Consider the following 17,466-nt stretch of genomic DNA (forward strand, 5'->3'; position numbering starts at 1 on the left):
GTTGCTTTGATTTTTGCACATCTAGCTGGAGGAAATGGAGTTAAGTGGATGTGGTAAATGGTTTATGCAAAAACACAATTATAGCCAGACGTCCTTAAAGAATTCCATAAATAAAAATAGTATGGAAACAGTGCAGAGCAACTAGCCTTCTTAAAAAAACACCTACTGCAGAGAAACTAGCTTTCTTAAAAAGCACTGACTGCAGCTATAGGATTTTAAAAAAATAATGATCAGGCTTTCTTCCATGGAAAATTGAAGTAAACAAACTGCACATTTCAAGAATATTTTTCTGCATACCATTAGTTCATTTTTGGGAAGAAAACAATAATAAAGCACTTCTAGTATTAAAAAAGTGCAAAACACAAACTCAAAGAGAAGGAAAAAGAAAGGAGAACGCAGGAGCCATACCCAAAAAGAGAACTGCTACTTCACTCCAACTGACAAACACAGTGGCCTATTTCAGCCTAAAATCTTGAATGGAGTGTAGGGGAATAAAGAGTAAGCTTTACCTCACTTATTTCCCCACCAGTTTATGATTCTTATTCTTGTTTTTCAGTACAGAGTTACAATGAACTTGCCAGGAGAAATCCATAATTTCAGCTACAGCAAACCTCAGGCTTTAGTGAAGAGCTCTTGACCTAGCAGTAAGGGCTGGAGGCATCCAGAGCTGACTCAATCCACCCAGCTAAACTATCCCATCAGCCTGAACCTCCAACCATCTGCTCAACATGAAAGGGTGATCTTCATTACCCTTTACCTTGGAGTTTGCTACAAAGGTCTGTGAAAAAGAAAAAGGATTCAGCCAGAAGTGGTAACATAGTTTATCAGAAGGTTTTGAAATTACAGCAAGAACCTGAAGATTACAAACGTTCACAAAAATAACATTCAGTTACTGTAAGAACATGCTAAGAAAGGAGAATGGATTCACCAGCAATGGAGGTGCCCTGGGAACCCTATTTTATATCAAAAAGCATGTCCCAGTTCAAACCAGAAATCAGTTCTGGTAGGTCCTACTGTTTTTGTTACACACTAGATTACATCAGGAAATCATACATGTTCCATCTAGTTTAAAAACAGCTGGATAACAGGAGCATAAGCAATATATCATCTTTGTGATGGAAGAAGTACATGGTAACTCTGTAGTTAAATATTCAAGTAAAGTACTGAAACTAATGAGGCAAGTCAAACAGATCTTTCAGTTTTTGCCTGATATTCCAACCGTGATACCTCTTCCAGCTATCTGTGGAAGCTGATAGTAGCTTGTTATAAATTCTTTCCCAGTTTCCTTTATCAGGCCTCCCTCACATACATTGGGGGGGGGGAACATATTGAAGAAATATTGCCAAATGAGAAACAAGTTAGGGAAATTAATGGCAAATCCTTGAGAACACGCTGAAGATAAAACACAAGGTCTTGTTGCTGGATTATAGAAATTGAATAGAATCCATAGGCTTGTTATCCTACCCCTTAGAAAATGCCTGCAAGCTTTGAACACATAAAAACAACCCTCATACTCTGAAGTTAAAACCAAAACATTAAAATGACCGTTTTGGGAAGCAACTGACCAAGAATTCTCATTGATTTATTACAGAGATCTCTACTTCTACTAAGTCACAGGAATGCTTGTCTTCCATTTTTCCGTTTTTAACTATCCTGTCTTAAAAATCAGCAGTTCAGACCTCCTGAGATGAAATCCCCAAAATCTTGTGGCTGCCTCTAGCCATGAATGACTCATATACATTTTTTCTCATATATACAAATACACGTATATATACAAGTAAACCCAAACAAGTAACACCTGAAATCTACAGACACTCTTCCCTGTATTTCTTACATCACTTACTAGTAATCCTTATACTGTTAAGAGACATGTGTTTTAAGACATATTATTTGTTGAAACAGCTGCCAAGGAAATGCACTGGTTGCCCCTTCAGAAATCTCTTCTTATGAATTACTACTAGAAAAAAAACTCCACCTATTCCAAGCACATTAAGGTTGACTTAGTTCTAAGATAACCTGCAGATGTCAACATCAAGATTTCAACTAAGCAGCTTTAATCATGTAGTGAGGTATGCTGTGAGAAATGCAATGAAGAAAAAATATCCAAGTGACCCAGAAACCCTGAGAATGCTTTTAAGGTCCTCCTAGGGAAACATCAGCCCACGTGCTATCCGCACATCAGCACACCTCAAAATTCTGATGCCAACTTCTACAGCTTAGAGAAACCTTATTTCAGCAAGCTTAAGCCATTCCTCTTCCACAGAGCATTTTATACTTACGTAAAAAGTGTTTTTCCAGTAAGGCTATTTCCAGGTGACCTTTGATCTCACTCAGTCTGTCAGACTCTGTTCTGTTAAAATCCGGGACTCCTGAAGCCATGATGATGGTCCCTGGACCAGCCTATAAGAAAGCCAGAACATATTCACAGCTCAGAAGCACTTTTTTTTTTTTTTTTCATTTAAATACATCAACTTATTTCTGGGGCAGTAAAGAAACAACCATGTGAGAAACATGCAATTATCGACAACTCTGCATGCCTCTCTCAGCATTAAATTACCAAAACAAATGAATGAAAGCTAATCAAATGCATGGTATCTCTCCCATGTGAGTTTACAGAATACATTTCTACAGACCTCAGGGAGTTACAGAAAACTAAGATTTCCCACCACCACCACCACCCTTACAAGTTCTGCTGCATCATCATTTAAGCCTTACTTCTGCTGATTTAAAAGGCATATTTATACTATCCCTCTCTTCTTCCCATTAAATGAACAGTCAATGCAACACACTTTACCTATAAAATTGTGAAGCTATCAAAAGTAATACTTTCCTAGATAACTGCTGAGCTATTAGAAAATACATATTTTATATTTTAATATCCATTTATAGAATGTGTAATTCTGAAGACCACAGGCTCTCAGCAAGGAAGGGTTCCCCACTCCCTCCATCTCCCCCACAGCCCCGTTACTGCAGAAGGATGTTGCTGGTGCCCAGGAGCTCATCCTGGCAGGCTAGGAGAGGGGGGAGTCAGGAGACTGTGTGTCTTGACAGATTTACCAGCACCCCTCAAGTGAACTCAGCACTGGAAATACTGCAGAAAGCAGGAATTAAAGAGCAAATTGATTAATTTGCAAGAGCAGTGACAACCACCACCTCCATGAAGTGAGCACAGAAAAACCCCAAGCTCACACAGCAGAAGGCAGGTGATGCCATCTTTCTCTCATTAAGTGGGCATTTCCAAACAGTAGGGAAAAGGGCGGGTGAGGGCATCTCCTGGGTAATGGTTGTTCAGCACTTGTGTGCAGTCCCCTCAAGGTACAAAAAGTCTGTCAATGAGAATTACAGGAGCTTCTTCAACCACTAATACTCAAAATCAAAGTGATAGATTACAGAAGGCTACATCTCAGAACAAAGACAGAAAAGGATTTATTTACCCATTCTAATCACTCCCCCACTCCTTGTTTGAACCCTGAAAACACATAGGAACTGTACTGCTTTCAAACACCAGCTTGCTTACATTTAACCACACCAACTAAATTACAAATATATATAAACTCAAGTAATCTATAGGAGAGTTAATTAAAAGACATCTTCTATGTTTTAGGAAAAATGTGCAGAAAGCTTACTGACAACAAAGTACTTTCACTGTTGGGAATGATTTGCACTTCTAAGATAAATCAGTGTGGAAATATCTATTAAACATCTGTTTTCTTGCTTGAGCTGAACAGATGTTTAGTTTAAGCCTCAGAATTTGTCTATACAGGCAAATTAGCACTCTGTAGGCAGTTACTGCCCAGCATTTACCTGGTATCAACTCCCCACTTGGGCATGCTCAATACAGTGCCAAGCAGAGATGCTATTTCCAGTGCCAAAAGCAGCACCCACCCACACAGCAGTCAGTCAACGCTGCTGGCCACGATGAGGAGCAGAAGCTGTTAGCTCAGCAGCAGCCCAGGCTGCTTCCCATTTTGGAGCCAGCACGAACCATGTCATAGCAGAGGCAGACAGACCGCAAGCAATCCTCACACGGAAAGCTGCAGCACAGCATCCTCCTCCCCATGCTCCACATTTCCCATTCACCTCTGCCTTTAGCCAGAGAGGTGCAACAGCTCCAGACACTGCTGAAGAGTAACAGAGCCTGTTTTCAGATGAGCATGTCAATTAACCTCTGTGTTGATTTCTTATCTATAGAACTGGGTTGTATTTATTTACACTGCAAGGTTTAGTGCTATCACTTGCCAGACACTTGGAGAGCCCCAAAGAGGATGGTGTGGCTGAAGTCGAACAGCAGCACCCTTACAACACACTCCACAGGCAGGCACAAGGAAAGCGAGGGAGGAGAGAAAGAAGAAACAGGCTAAAAAATATCTCAGCATATCCAAATTTTCATCCTCATTGAAGATACTCAAGATATTTCACCCAAAGTTGTGCTACATTTCAGAAATCCATCTGGAGAACCAACTCTGCTTTTCCTTCTTCAGAGATGTTAAGTCATTAATTAAAGCCCAGCACACCTTGACTGTGCCTCTTATAAGAAAGGAAAGAGCAAGAGGTGAATAGCACTCAGGAGAGTGATATCAGTTAACATGACCCATTCTGAAAGTTTTCAAATGTGTTTATCTGCTTAAGCATTAGATTTTCAAGCAGCCTGACATCCATTGATAGGTTAAAAATCAGGAGGTACAGATCTTCAAACTAAGTACAAAAGGTTAGAATGACCTTGTAACGTAGAGAGAAAAAGAGGAAAAAAAATCCACTAAATTAAAACATAAGGCTGCTTGCTAAGAATACTAGGAGCAAGATCATGTAATTACCATGTAACAATAATATAGTTTAACCAGAGTAGTAAGATACACAGTAACACAAGTTTGGTAGTAAATAAAGCACCAATTTCCAAAACTGGCATCACCATAATATTTTATGAATACTGTTTAGAAGTGTTCAGAAAACTAAGCACACCCAGGACAGCGATATGAGAGATATTTAAGCAGATGTTTCTTTTTGTCTCAGAAGTTTTTTCCCCACACCAACACACCAAAGTTGACAAGAAATAAAGTATCTACATTTGCTGAAGGTCTACTGCCTACCTCTGAATTCAAAAAGCCCTTCTGTCTAAAGTTTGCATAACTGACTCAATTCACAAGTTAACAAAATCCTTGTATTAATTCCAGCCTTATCCGGGTAAAGGTTTCTCCTATCTGTTGCCTCTGTAGGACAGCACTGGGACTCAGGCTGAAACAACTACACTGCACTGTACAGATGTCCTTTCTACTTTCTGATTCACAGGAAAAGCCTTGAAGGCTTCTGCAGATTTCTGCTTTTTCTTCTTCCTCTCTAGCTTTGACAGTATTTGACACAGGAGCCCTCTTAAAATGCTGGCAATTGCTATTACTTAGCCAAGACCATGCACAAGGCCTGGCAGTGCCCAGGAAGCCAGAGAAATGCCTGAGGTAAGCGTGGAGTCAGAGGGGTTAAAGGAACATTTCTGATGATGACAGACTGTCTGCTGCTCCAAGCCACACCCAGCTCTGGGTCTAAAATCACATCTCCTCACCAATGTTTTTCAAACCATCTGCAGTTTAGGCTTCTCATAAAGCACTTCCCAGCCCAAGAGTTCTCTGCCTTCCCTCTCCAAACTCCCTTTATCCTGTGAGCCCTGGGATTTTGTTCTGTGTGCTGAGCACCGACACCACTGCCACTGTACAGCCACAGAAAGGGTCTAAGTCACTTCTTAACCAAGCAGATGTGGATCTGTCCTCTCCATCCGCAGCACAGCAAGTTTCAGCATCATACAGAAATAAAAATGGCCAACTCTCTCCTAATTTTCTTCCACAACATCGTATGTACGTGGATGACTTTTCTCTAGGAAGATATAACAAAACAGTTGTCTCATTTCCAAGTTTGTAATTAGCCTGGAGAGGAACAGTTCTCAAACACAGAGGAAAAGCAGCAATGAGGACAAGGCATGGCAACCCCAGGGGCATAACCATCCACCCAAGTCACTCCTCAGGGCCCAGAAAGTGGCTGGAACACAACACAGGTAGTTTGAAATACAGAATCTTAGCTTGCATTCACAGCTTGTCTTGAGTTTCTCAACTCACACTTCATGTGCATTTTCTTACTTCAAATTATGAAAGCGTTCCCCATGAATGCTGCATTTACCTGCTGTAAGAAAAGGGAAAACTCAACAACATTGTTTAAGAGTGAAGGCATCTGCATGAATAGTTAATGCTTAGTAGCTATTCTTGGAAGCCTGCCCATATTGGAAGTCTCCTAAAACACAGCTATATTCTACATAAATTTTAAAAAAACTAGTGCTAGTCAGTTTTAGAGACTTGAACATCTTAACTGTAATGTTTGCATCATGCTTCATACCTCCCAAGCATCATGCTTTATACCTTACAATCACTGTAAATGAGGTGACCAATGCAGCAGCATTTAAGTTTTAACTGACATGTCAGGAAAAGCCAAGCTGTACTGCAATTAAGTTAATGTTTTCTGTACCACAATAACTCAGATTTAACCCTAGCATACTGGCAGGGAACTTGCGTTAAGTAGATTAGATTGCTTTCAGTACAACATGCCAGGTACAAGAGAGATTTGACTTGTAATTCTCACTCCCTCCACAGGTTTAGACACAATTTGTTCTTTTACTCCTCTGCAAATGGGATGGTATCTCCTCTGCACCACGTTCATTCATATACCTGTACATAGAACTGAATCTTTTCTCCGCTTTCGTAAAAATGGGACACGGTGGCACTGAATGAAGGGGACTTTATTACTGAGAAAGCAACATTACCTCAATTTCCAATGTCACAACAAGTCAAATGCTAATATGTTCACGATTAGGAAGTAAGAACGGACCAAGTTACTGCCTCTACCTATTCTGCACTTGTGGTGTTTCTACATACCTACAGTGTTGAATGTTCCTGCTTTAAAAAACCAAACAATCACCTATGGTAAAGAGGGAAGGGAGGAAGAAATCCAGGAAGCCATTCAAGAACTAAAAGAGATGTTTAGCAAAGAGTTAAATTTGTTAACCAGCATTGCTGATCATCTTGGCAATGATCTGATCACAGTGCCCAAATACTCACAGAGATCTAAGAAAGTATCTGCTATCCAAGGCATTATCTGGTAGTTGGGGCACTTAAATGAGAGGGGGGAAAGCACCCACACAAGCTAGCAGCCAGCGTGTAAGCTGAGTCCAAACTAGTTCAAATTTGGAGTAAGACACTTTTTGAACAGAAGAAATCACTGAGAAGAATTGAAAGGAAAATATAAATCCTTCCAGACCCAGGGCCCTCCTATCAGGAGCTGTGTGCTTTACCCAAACACAGATTAGGATGTTTATTATTAAACTAAATAGGTAAAGCTCACAGTTTTAAGATAAAGAATACAAGATGACCTCATCTGGCCATCTTTTCTGTCTTTTCACAGTGTAAATTTTGCACGTGTAACTTCAGTAAGATATGTTGGGACTAAGTGCGAGACTGAACATTGACTTCACTTGCAGGAGGTGCACAACAGAGGATGATGCTCTTCTTGGCAGACGATCAGGGCTCTGCAATCACAAGCTTTTATGACAGGGTTTTTTACTCTAAAAGATCCATCTGGGTCGAGTTCCTGCATATGCTTGTCAAGTTCAGATACATACCTAAAGAAGAGGCACCTAATGTGCACATTTCTAAGTGCACTGCAAACCCATGAGGCAAAGAAGGACCCTTCATTCATATGACTGCACTGTACTGTTCTAATAGACAGAGATCTTTCTTTAATGACTCCATAATGATTAATACACCAGACAGGGGCAGGGAAGTAGAGGGGCAGAGATGAAGCCTTTGTCAAGGGAGTGGTTGACAGATGCAGATAAGGGGACCAGGACTTAAATTTTGCATGCATATGTTCAGTTATAAGCCACCAATTTCCAAATCACAAGTTCTGTACTCAGATTTCAACAGAAACAATGAAGCAACAAAAGTGGAAGCTCACATTTATCTGAAAAGATATGCAGTCTAACTGCAATTTACGCAGCTTTGCATTAGCTTTTGTGTGCTTTCAACATTTCCCTAAGGTATTAAACAGGAAGAAACCAATAAGACTTGGTCTTCTTATGATCAGTGCAATAGAACTATAATACTAACAGAACCTTTAAAAGAAAACAAATCTGTAGACATGCAATTTAAGATTTGAGTTTTAGATACTGAAAATTAAAACCAATTCAGGTACAATTCAATCGTATCATCTCAATAAGAGAGACATAATTCAGAATTGCCCTGTTCACATGATCTCAACCAGTATTTTAATACTGATTTAAATACATAAGCATTACTTTCTTTATTTTTGGCACCTCTGCAGCACAGGGGATTATTTCTTCTCCCTTCATTTTACAGATGGACAGTTCCCAGATGTCTGTGAGGCCAACTGCTAATCCCTCAAATTTCCCATCTGAAATTTATCCCTGAACGTCAGACCTCTTTCCTCATACCAATTTGCTTATTTCGCTCATATCTGTAACACAGCTGCTGCTCTTAGGTTGTTACTCCACTCCATTTGGAGTTCCCAAATATCAGGAGTGGGGCAAAACAAGTTTGATGCTGTTGCTGCTTTCCTCTCTCCCTTTCTCCGTTTTTTAAAGAACTGTATTCAACTGTATCCCAAGGACTTAGATCACAACAGCCTACTACAGTATGTAAATTAGCCAGAAAGCAAAGTGTTTCTCTTCAAATTCCCTTCTCAGCACACAGAGCTCAACATTTTGAGAAATCAGAGACCATCACTGCAGATGTGTAGCCATAAGGTTTTTATAACTATTCAAAACTGTAGGTTTTAACTTGCTGTTCCCTCTTTACCATCCTGAAGCTACTATTCCCCTGAAGAAATATAGAAGATAGTATCTAGAGTTTAAGTAATCTTTCTGTAGCCTCTAGTTCTGCCATCCAGATACTTCTGTTCAGACACAAAGGGCATCTAATATATACCCACATATAAACATAATGCCTTAAGTTTAATGAAAAAAGTATTTACCTATAAAAACCTCAGAAAATAAAATGTTAGAAGGGCAGTAGCAGAGATTACTCCCAGTATACACAATACTTACATCTTAACGAACAACAGATGTCTTCAGTAGACTAAATGGCATTTAACAGACTTACTTGTCTCAGATGCTTGAGAATTTGCATACAACAGACTTTCTGTGACCAAAACATGCTCTGTCATTACCACCTGTTTGTTCCATGACCACAGGAAAAACATTCTGGCAAAAAGGCTCTTTATAACCAGAATTGTATGTGGTACCATAGAAGCCCATTTAAATTTAAAAAAGCTAATATATACAGAAAAAGCTGCCAATCTCAAAGCAGATACTTAAGCATATATGATTTGAAGTCTTTTAGTTTAGAATTTGCTGTGAGCAAGCCCTGTGCTCTTAGAAATGAGCCTTCAGACAACAGTCTGATCACATTTTGGGGACAGAAACTGCACAGTACATTTCCAAATAGGGTGATATAAATTCTGACTTCAAAGTCACATTCTAGAATACAGTTAAATAGACAAATCTGAATTTAGATTGTAGCATTCCAAGCTCAAGGATCCTTAGCCATTTTTTAACAGTTAAAGCAGGATTTTATTTTACTTTTTAACCAATATTTAACTCTTCCTGAAACAGTGTCTTTTAAAAAGGTAGGTCTGTTTGGGTGCTCCCACTTACAAGCACCAAAAAGTTTAGTTTAAACCAACTCAATAGCATGGAAGCATTACTGGGTACAACACTGCAGTGGAGAACAATGTGGTGTGACCCTGCAGTGAAGCCAACAGAAGCCTTATCCGTACAGTCCTGGACAGTGCCATTTACTCAGACCTGAGCTCCTAAGACTGAAAAGTTGCCTTTCCTTTTCATGTGTTCATTCATAATTCAGCAAAACAAATAAAACCAGAGAACATTCAGAAGCACACCCAAGGTTAACAAACCTGTCAACCCACAATATCTAAAATAAAAAGTAGGTACAGGGAACCGTAATACTAAGAAATTAATTTATCCTTCCACAAAATGGAAGACTATTACTGGAAGGTTGCTTCCCAGTCCAGAAATCCTCAAGTGTTAAATCCAAAATATAAGGACAAAGAATTATTAATTTCTGTTATTTTCTGCCTCAGAACTATAAAAACTATAAAAATATTTCAATACTTAAATGAAGTACTTACAGGGTCTCTCAGCTCTTCATTGTCTCGAGCTGACGTTCGAGGTATTTTCACCGGAATTTCATCTCCACATTCAGTGTCTGAAGCATTTGGAGACTCTGCTAAATCAAGTAACTCATCTCTCTTGTGACCTCTGAACCTTATTTTGTCCAACTTCTTTAGCATGTTCAGCACTGCACTTTTCTGCTTTACCTTAACATGACGGTTGGAGTCTCTGCAAGATCAAGACATCAAGAGTATTTTAGAAAGCTTGCAATAAACCTAAATAAAGACATTCTCATCATTAACTACTCCCAACCATCTTTCAAGGGCCTTCCTGCCAGTGGATGAAAAACGTGGTGCAGCTTAGCTTTTTAATAGGCATTTTTTTCCACAGTGTAACAAATGCACGGTTTGTTTTTCAGTAGCTGATGATTTACCCTCTTCCCAGACCATTATGGCCTCTTTCTCCTGGCTATTTTTAAAGCAAGCCAGAATAGGCACAAGGTAACAACCTGCACTCCAAAGTTTAGGAGTCCTAACAGGTCACATGAAACAAAAATAGTTTAGCTGGTAAGTCCACATTCTTGAACTTGGGATGTTTCTAATCAAAGACATGAAAATCCACTCAGCTTCACAAACAATCTTTAAATTCCCAGACAAACTGGAGCAAAATAGTAAAGATGCTATGATATCTCCCTACTGCTTCAGGCTAAGAAAACAAAGTAGCAAGGGTTTACTAAAGAAAGCCACTAGACAGATCCATGCAGAAGATCCCACCAAATGCTAGAGACTTTTGAAACAGACTATGAACATTCAAATGCACTGCCAAAATCCTTCAAATTACCACAACTGAAAATCTTGTATATCCCTTGCTAGATTTTTATTACTCTCTTTGAGATGCAAGCAAGAATCACTTTATTAGTGATATTTTCGCAATTTTTTAGGACTAGTAGGATGGTTAAAATTTTACTGTAAGAGAAACACCATAGCCAGTATTTTTGCAGGTGCCACAACATCCAGAGGAATGAGAAATGCCCAGGACATTTCACTTCCAGTGACAGTATTTGACGTGAGCAATTCTTAAATTCTAAATCTTAAATACTACTGGGGGAAGCATTTTGCTTTTTAAAAGACAATAGAAGAAAGCTTAATTTATGTACGTAAACTCATTGTAATGATAGCTTTCCAAGATACTGCACTGTATAATTTCTGATTTAAACCAGACCTGCCAAACTGGTCCCATTCAATGAATCATACTCAGTACTAAAGGTCCCAAGTTCCACCTTTAAAAAGAAAAAAAAAAACCCAACAGTTAGTTCCTTTTTCCTGCCACTTCAGCAATCTAACACTCTGGCCATTTATAACAAATCAGCCACAATCTTCTCTCCTACAAACACTGTTCCTCAGCTCACAGAGTTCCATTTGGAGAATGATTCAATGCTCTAATAAATGGATTTTTAAAAATTTTGAGGCATTTGTTCCTGTTACTACCCTTTTGTCCTCTGTGGTCAACACTACCATCCTCTTCATTAAAAGTCATGTTTTGCTTCATGGCACATCATCCCAGGCACTGGTGTGAGATGAAAAAGCAAAGGCAGATTCAGACACACGTCAGTTCAGGAATATAAAGAGCAAAATAGAAGAGCCTTTCCCTACCACAGCCTTTGCACCTGAGGCAATTCTCACCTCCTTACACAAACCTCTTTTCAACAGAGCTCTTCAACTTTCCTTATGAATTCTCTGCTTACCCTAACACTTTGGCAGTGACTATTCACACCAAGTTCAAACTGGATCATTCACTTCAAAATCTGCCTGAGTTTGCACCTCTGCCAAAGTTTATTAGCACCCTTCAATTAAATACAGAAGTTTTAAACTAATACAAATCCCCTACAGTATAGCTCACAAAAAAAACCCCATAAAATTCTTCCTTTATCAGAGATGTTTAAAGTTGCAGCCTTGTGTTTAATCTATCACTTAGAGAGAATCACTTGTGGTAACTCACACCAAGGTTATTTTCTATGAACAGCTTTTCTTTGAAGTTCTTTTGCTTGTCAAAGCTAAGTTTAAAATAGAAACACTTCTTGCTCATTCATTGACTATTTGATGAAGAAACATTTCAGCTATCACATCCAGAAATATCTCTAGGCCCTTCTATTAATAGCAACTAGGGAACAAATCGTATTAGGGAAGTTCAAACCTCTGATAAGCACTGGTACAACTGTATTGCTCTCCTGCCCATTGCAATGATCTCCATCTACATTCAACCAGTTTTACACAGCATGTAAGAAACCTACAGCAAAGCAGCTGCAAACCAAACCCCGTCTGTTCATCATCCACACTGCCACTGCTAACAATACAGCTACACGAAGAAATAATAAAGCATGGTACAGTGTTATTCCTTTTCTGGTTGGCACCCATCAGCCCATACCAACATGAAGGACGAGTATGCATCCCATGCCCTCTCCATCCCTCTTAAGGATGGAGCCATTACTCAAGGCTGCAGATAAGCATTGCTGTCCTGGATAGAATCAGGAGTCCATGGCATTCTCCTGTTAAAATCACATTTATCTATCACTCCTCAAAGCCAAGAGCTGGATCTCGACATCTTCTTACAGCACTTCAATGGATGTTTCAAGATCCAAATTCAGTTTTCTTTCCCCTTAGCATAGATTCACATTCACTTATTATACAAAAGAAATGAGAAATGTCAGAAACATCTTGAGACAGAGCAATCTCCAATCCTTCCCATCAAGCTTTGAATCAAGAATGAAAAACGCACAAGGCCAGTGAAAAAGCCCATCGAGATAACTGCCTGGAATGGACACCATCTGGGAAATTAAAATCATACACTCCAGTCTCATCCTAGGATAGTTCATACATTTCAGCCCTAGGTCACAGAATAACCTGGCCAACAGATTACCCATGAACACATTTATGGTATTTTTTACTCACAAAACTGAGATACTTACCCTTATGTGTGTTACCACACAGCCTTTTAGAAATGCAAACCTTTCTTTAAATCACTCCACTGAATGGAGTCAGCTTAATTCTGAGGCTAGCAAAACAGAGATGCCATGAGGGTCAATATTTTTAAAGGATTATTCAGTAGGTTGACCATTAAAAGAGGAAATAGTAAAGAATCACATTCCAAGGCACTTTTAAAGCGCTTTATATAACAAAGCTGTTATATAAAAATATCTTCTCTGTTAAAATTTAAAAATAATAAGATCATTTTGTCTAAAAATTGTTTTGTATGTACCAGGTTCCTAAATTACTTACAGTTACATTACATGAACCTAAGCAAAAAAGTAAGCTTGCCAATAAGCTCCTATAGAAACTCATTATCTGGCCTAAAGCCAAATGCTGGATCTAAAACAGACTCTTTTTTGTCAGCAGCCTGTTCTTGCAACTAGCAACTTTTTTTTAAATAAAGATCAATAAATATGGCGACATTTCAGCAGTTTCAGGCTCCCTAGGTAAAATGAGTCTTGGAGATTCTGTATTCCAAGTGACTTGAGTCAAATTTAGATAAGCTTGAGGAAGCTTTTATAAAATGAAAGACGAGAATCTGATCTAGAATTAGATTTATTGTAAAATATAGTAACTAAATATCAAAACACTTGCTTCACCATCATAGCTATTCATCCCTCACCTTCTCCCATCTCTCCATCCTGACTCATCCCTACCCAAACACCCCTTCTGGACTCAGCTGGTTCAGCTGTAAGTTTCAGGTTGTTTCTAGTAACTCCCCATACCCACAGCATCAAAACCACCCTGTAGTTTTGCACATGTGGAGCTCAGAGTGCAAAGGCAGACCCACATCTCCCTCTGCTTTCAAACTTACTACTGATAAATATTACAAAATTCTAATAAAAATACAAATATTTTAACTCCATGTGTTTTCAATTGTCATTTCCCAACACTTTCATACATGTGACAATAATTGCTCTCACTACCATACGGCAAACAAGCTATAAGTGAGAATTAAGACTGGTATCATGCTTGCAAATCAACTTGAGCAAAATAAAATCCAATCCATGCTCCCCAATCAAGCTTATTTCTGCATACAAACACCCTACCATTAATGCAAGCAACAAAAGACATTCCCCACACTCAGTGCTACAACAGAAAGTGCTGCAGAGCACAGTAAGGCAGGCGCTGACTCTGCAAGAGTAATTTACAGCCAACTTTGTTACAACTCACCCAGATCTAATAATAGTAGCAGGTCCTCAATCATAATACAGTAAGGATATCTTACATTAACATGCTTACAAACCAGGCTATTCAGGCATCCAGATTTTTAAGAAAGCAGCTTGCTTTCCTCTTGTTTTACTAGTAGATGTCAAACCAGCAAAATTAAGCAGCAGCCTGTAAAAATGATCCCAAAGTCCTAAACCATAAAAAAAAACCCTAGGAAACAGTTTCTGTATACAGGGTTTGATTAGCCCTATAGGTCTATATTTTCCACACTCAAAAAAACCTCAAACTAAAATAATCTTTAAAGATATTTTTTATTTGCCATTAATATCTAGTTGCTAAAGCAAATCCTTCAAGCCTGAAGTTTTATTCCTTTTACAGAGGGCCAAGGAAGAAATGACTCTATTTGGACCTAATATGTGACCCCTCAATTAACTCCCAAATAACTGTCAGATGTTCATTTTAAATGAAATGAAACCCAAAAACCCAAACCAACATACACACATTCCAAATTTATACTAAGAACAGAAAAATCAAGTTTTCCCAAACTTTCACATAAAAATCATATGGAGATCTACAACAGCTTTTTCTGCCTATTTTACAGAGAGGCTTTAGTAAGGAGACAACAAGCTTCCAGGGAATGAGTCATCCCACCTGTGCAGTCTGGAGGCACTTGGTTATGAGGCTTTTTCCTATGGACAACCTCTCCACCCCTTCAAGTCACTGCTCCCCCATGCTCTGCTCTTGCATGAACGTGAAAGAGGTTGGGATGCACAAGGGAAAAGGGAACTCAGGGAAGGGCAGCACCCAGTGTACCACTATGTCTAAAATCTCACCCCAATCTCCTACTCTCAAACCCTAATGGCTTGTGGGTTTTGGTTTTCTGTTGTTGCATTTAGTTTTCACACATGAATACACTGAATCAGAGCATGTGGCCTGGTAGACCAGGCAGAGATTGAACAGCTAAATTTTCATGTGCACTTTGTTAGATAAAGGGCTCTGCTTCCCAACACGGGGTTCAGTTTTCCTTAGCTGTTAAAACACAAACCTGCTATTAACAAAACACAAACCTGTTACACAAAGTCAAACAGCATTGCCCCAGCAAGTGTTAGTCTGAAGCCTGCGGGAAAAAAAACAACAAAAAACCCACTAAAACATCATGGATGAATTTCATCCCAGGTCAAAAAGACCCTACAAGACTATGACACAGTATAGTAACCTTCAAAGCACCCATGTTCTTTTTGCTAGAAAAACAGCTTTTCAGAAAGCTGAATATGACGCTGCAAATCTAACATTTCCCTCATATCTCCTTCGTATTCTCCTTTCAATGTGAAAATATGTTTCTGCAGAAGTCCAAGGTAAGAGCCCTGGTATCCAAGAAAAGCCATGCTGTGTGTGGACAAACAAATACAGACATAGTTGTCAACACAGGGATGTTTTGGTCTTATCATGAGGGAATGGTGCACAAATTGAGGCAGTGGAAGGTATCAGGACTACATGAGGTATTCATTACTTCTACACTCCTGCATATTATCCTACCAGCTGACAGGAGAGCAGGAACCCAACAAGACACACCCAATCCATCCACATACCAACTGATACTGAAAACAAAGCTTGGCATGTTTTTTTCTGGATGTCAGACTAAAACTGCAAGCCGCAGTGAGTGCATCTAAGTCTACAACAGATTCACAGTCCAGCTCTATATACTGCTCTGTGCAAAAAGTTCCCTCTTGCTACATGATTTTTTCCCCCCAATTTCTCATTTTAATGAACAGAATCTCATTTCAAGTCACTGTCTGAACATTTTGTACTTATTAATATTTAAGAAACTCACCAGAGAAAGATCAATTGACTGCACTTGAGAGCTCCTTGTCTGCCAGCTTTTCAGAGAATCACATAATGGGTCAGGTTGGAAGGGATCACAGCGGGTCATCTGGGCCAACCTCCCTACTCAAGCAGGGTTATCCTAGAGCACAGGGTAAAAGAAGAAAAGCACACTTTTCTTCTCCCTGTGCACACACTTCTCCCATATTGCTCTCCAGAAGGCTCACATTTGTGAAAAAAGCTAAACCTTAACCACAGCATCTCTCCTTGAACAACAGGAAGTGGTTTCGTAAAGGTGAAGTTGGCACCTTTCAAGAAAACTTTACATTAAGCTCAACTCAACAAGTCGTTCAGCACACAGAAGGGTCACAAACCTTGCTCAATGCAGCTCGTTCATGAGCAGCACCCACATGAGATCACCCAGGACAATGCAACATTTTAAATTCTCTATATAGAATGATGTCATCATTTCTCATTGGAAACCAAGGTACAGCAATACGTTGGGTCAAACATCCAGATGGATTGGCCAAGAGCAGCTTACAAACACTTTGTGAATGTTACAAGCATTGCACAAGTGCCCTCAATATCTGACATCAACAGACACGCAAACAAAACTTCAGAGCTGAGCTCTCCCCACGCTCAACACAACAGGTTCATCCTGAAATACTAGTCACTACCTCAGAGTCACAGTCTGGTAAAGTCTTCTTCCAGTAACATCACTTTTGGCTTCAGGGCCATAATATACCCAGAACAGACTGCTTGCTGGTTTTGAGGAACACCTACTAAAAGCTCCTTTCAGGGTCAGGAGTCCTTAGGAATCTAGAGACAGGCTAGACAAGATAGGGATAGGTTAGGGGGATAGATTCTGTTGGGGTTTTTTCTCATGAGAGATGAAGTTATTAGTTAGGCTACCTATGAAGAAACATTATGTTTAGTAATTAAGGTTTATTTTTCCTTTAAACTTAAAGGGAGTTGAACAAAAGAAAAAAAAATCCCACCAGAATCACTTCTACTTTATTCCTCTGCTGGCAGAAGCAACACTCGATTAATGTGGGTTGGGAAGCAGCAGGAAGTTGTGCTTTGGTGTTGTAGGCTTAATTAGATGCAGCTATTAATTAAGCATCAACTCTGAAACAATTTAAATTGTCCACTGACTGGGGGAGGAGAGGAGGAAGAAAAAAGTGGAAAGCTATGTAACATGAGCTATGGTACAACACAGGGACTGGAGACAGAAGTTCAACATACTGATCTCAACTGCCACTGGTG

General features: G+C 39.3%; 1 protein-coding gene across 2 annotated transcripts in view; it reads right to left on the reverse strand.

Annotated features, from left to right (window-relative positions):
* GRAMD4 (GRAM domain containing 4) overlaps positions 1–17,466 on the reverse strand; it is a 78,398-nt gene that overhangs the window by 42,782 nt on the left and 18,150 nt on the right. For both annotated transcript variants that reach the window (XM_064656251.1, XM_064656252.1), the window contains exons 2-3: positions 10,201–10,411; positions 2,280–2,400 (exon numbers count right to left, since the gene is read on the reverse strand). In XM_064656251.1, coding sequence (XP_064512321.1) covers positions 2,280–2,400; positions 10,201–10,411 — 332 coding nt within the window. The remainder of the gene's footprint in view (positions 1–2,279; positions 2,401–10,200; positions 10,412–17,466) is intronic.

The sequence above is a fragment of the Pseudopipra pipra genome, chromosome 5, assembly GCF_036250125.1.
Source record: "Pseudopipra pipra isolate bDixPip1 chromosome 5, bDixPip1.hap1, whole genome shotgun sequence".
Classification (NCBI taxonomy): domain Eukaryota; kingdom Metazoa; phylum Chordata; class Aves; order Passeriformes; family Pipridae; genus Pseudopipra; species Pseudopipra pipra.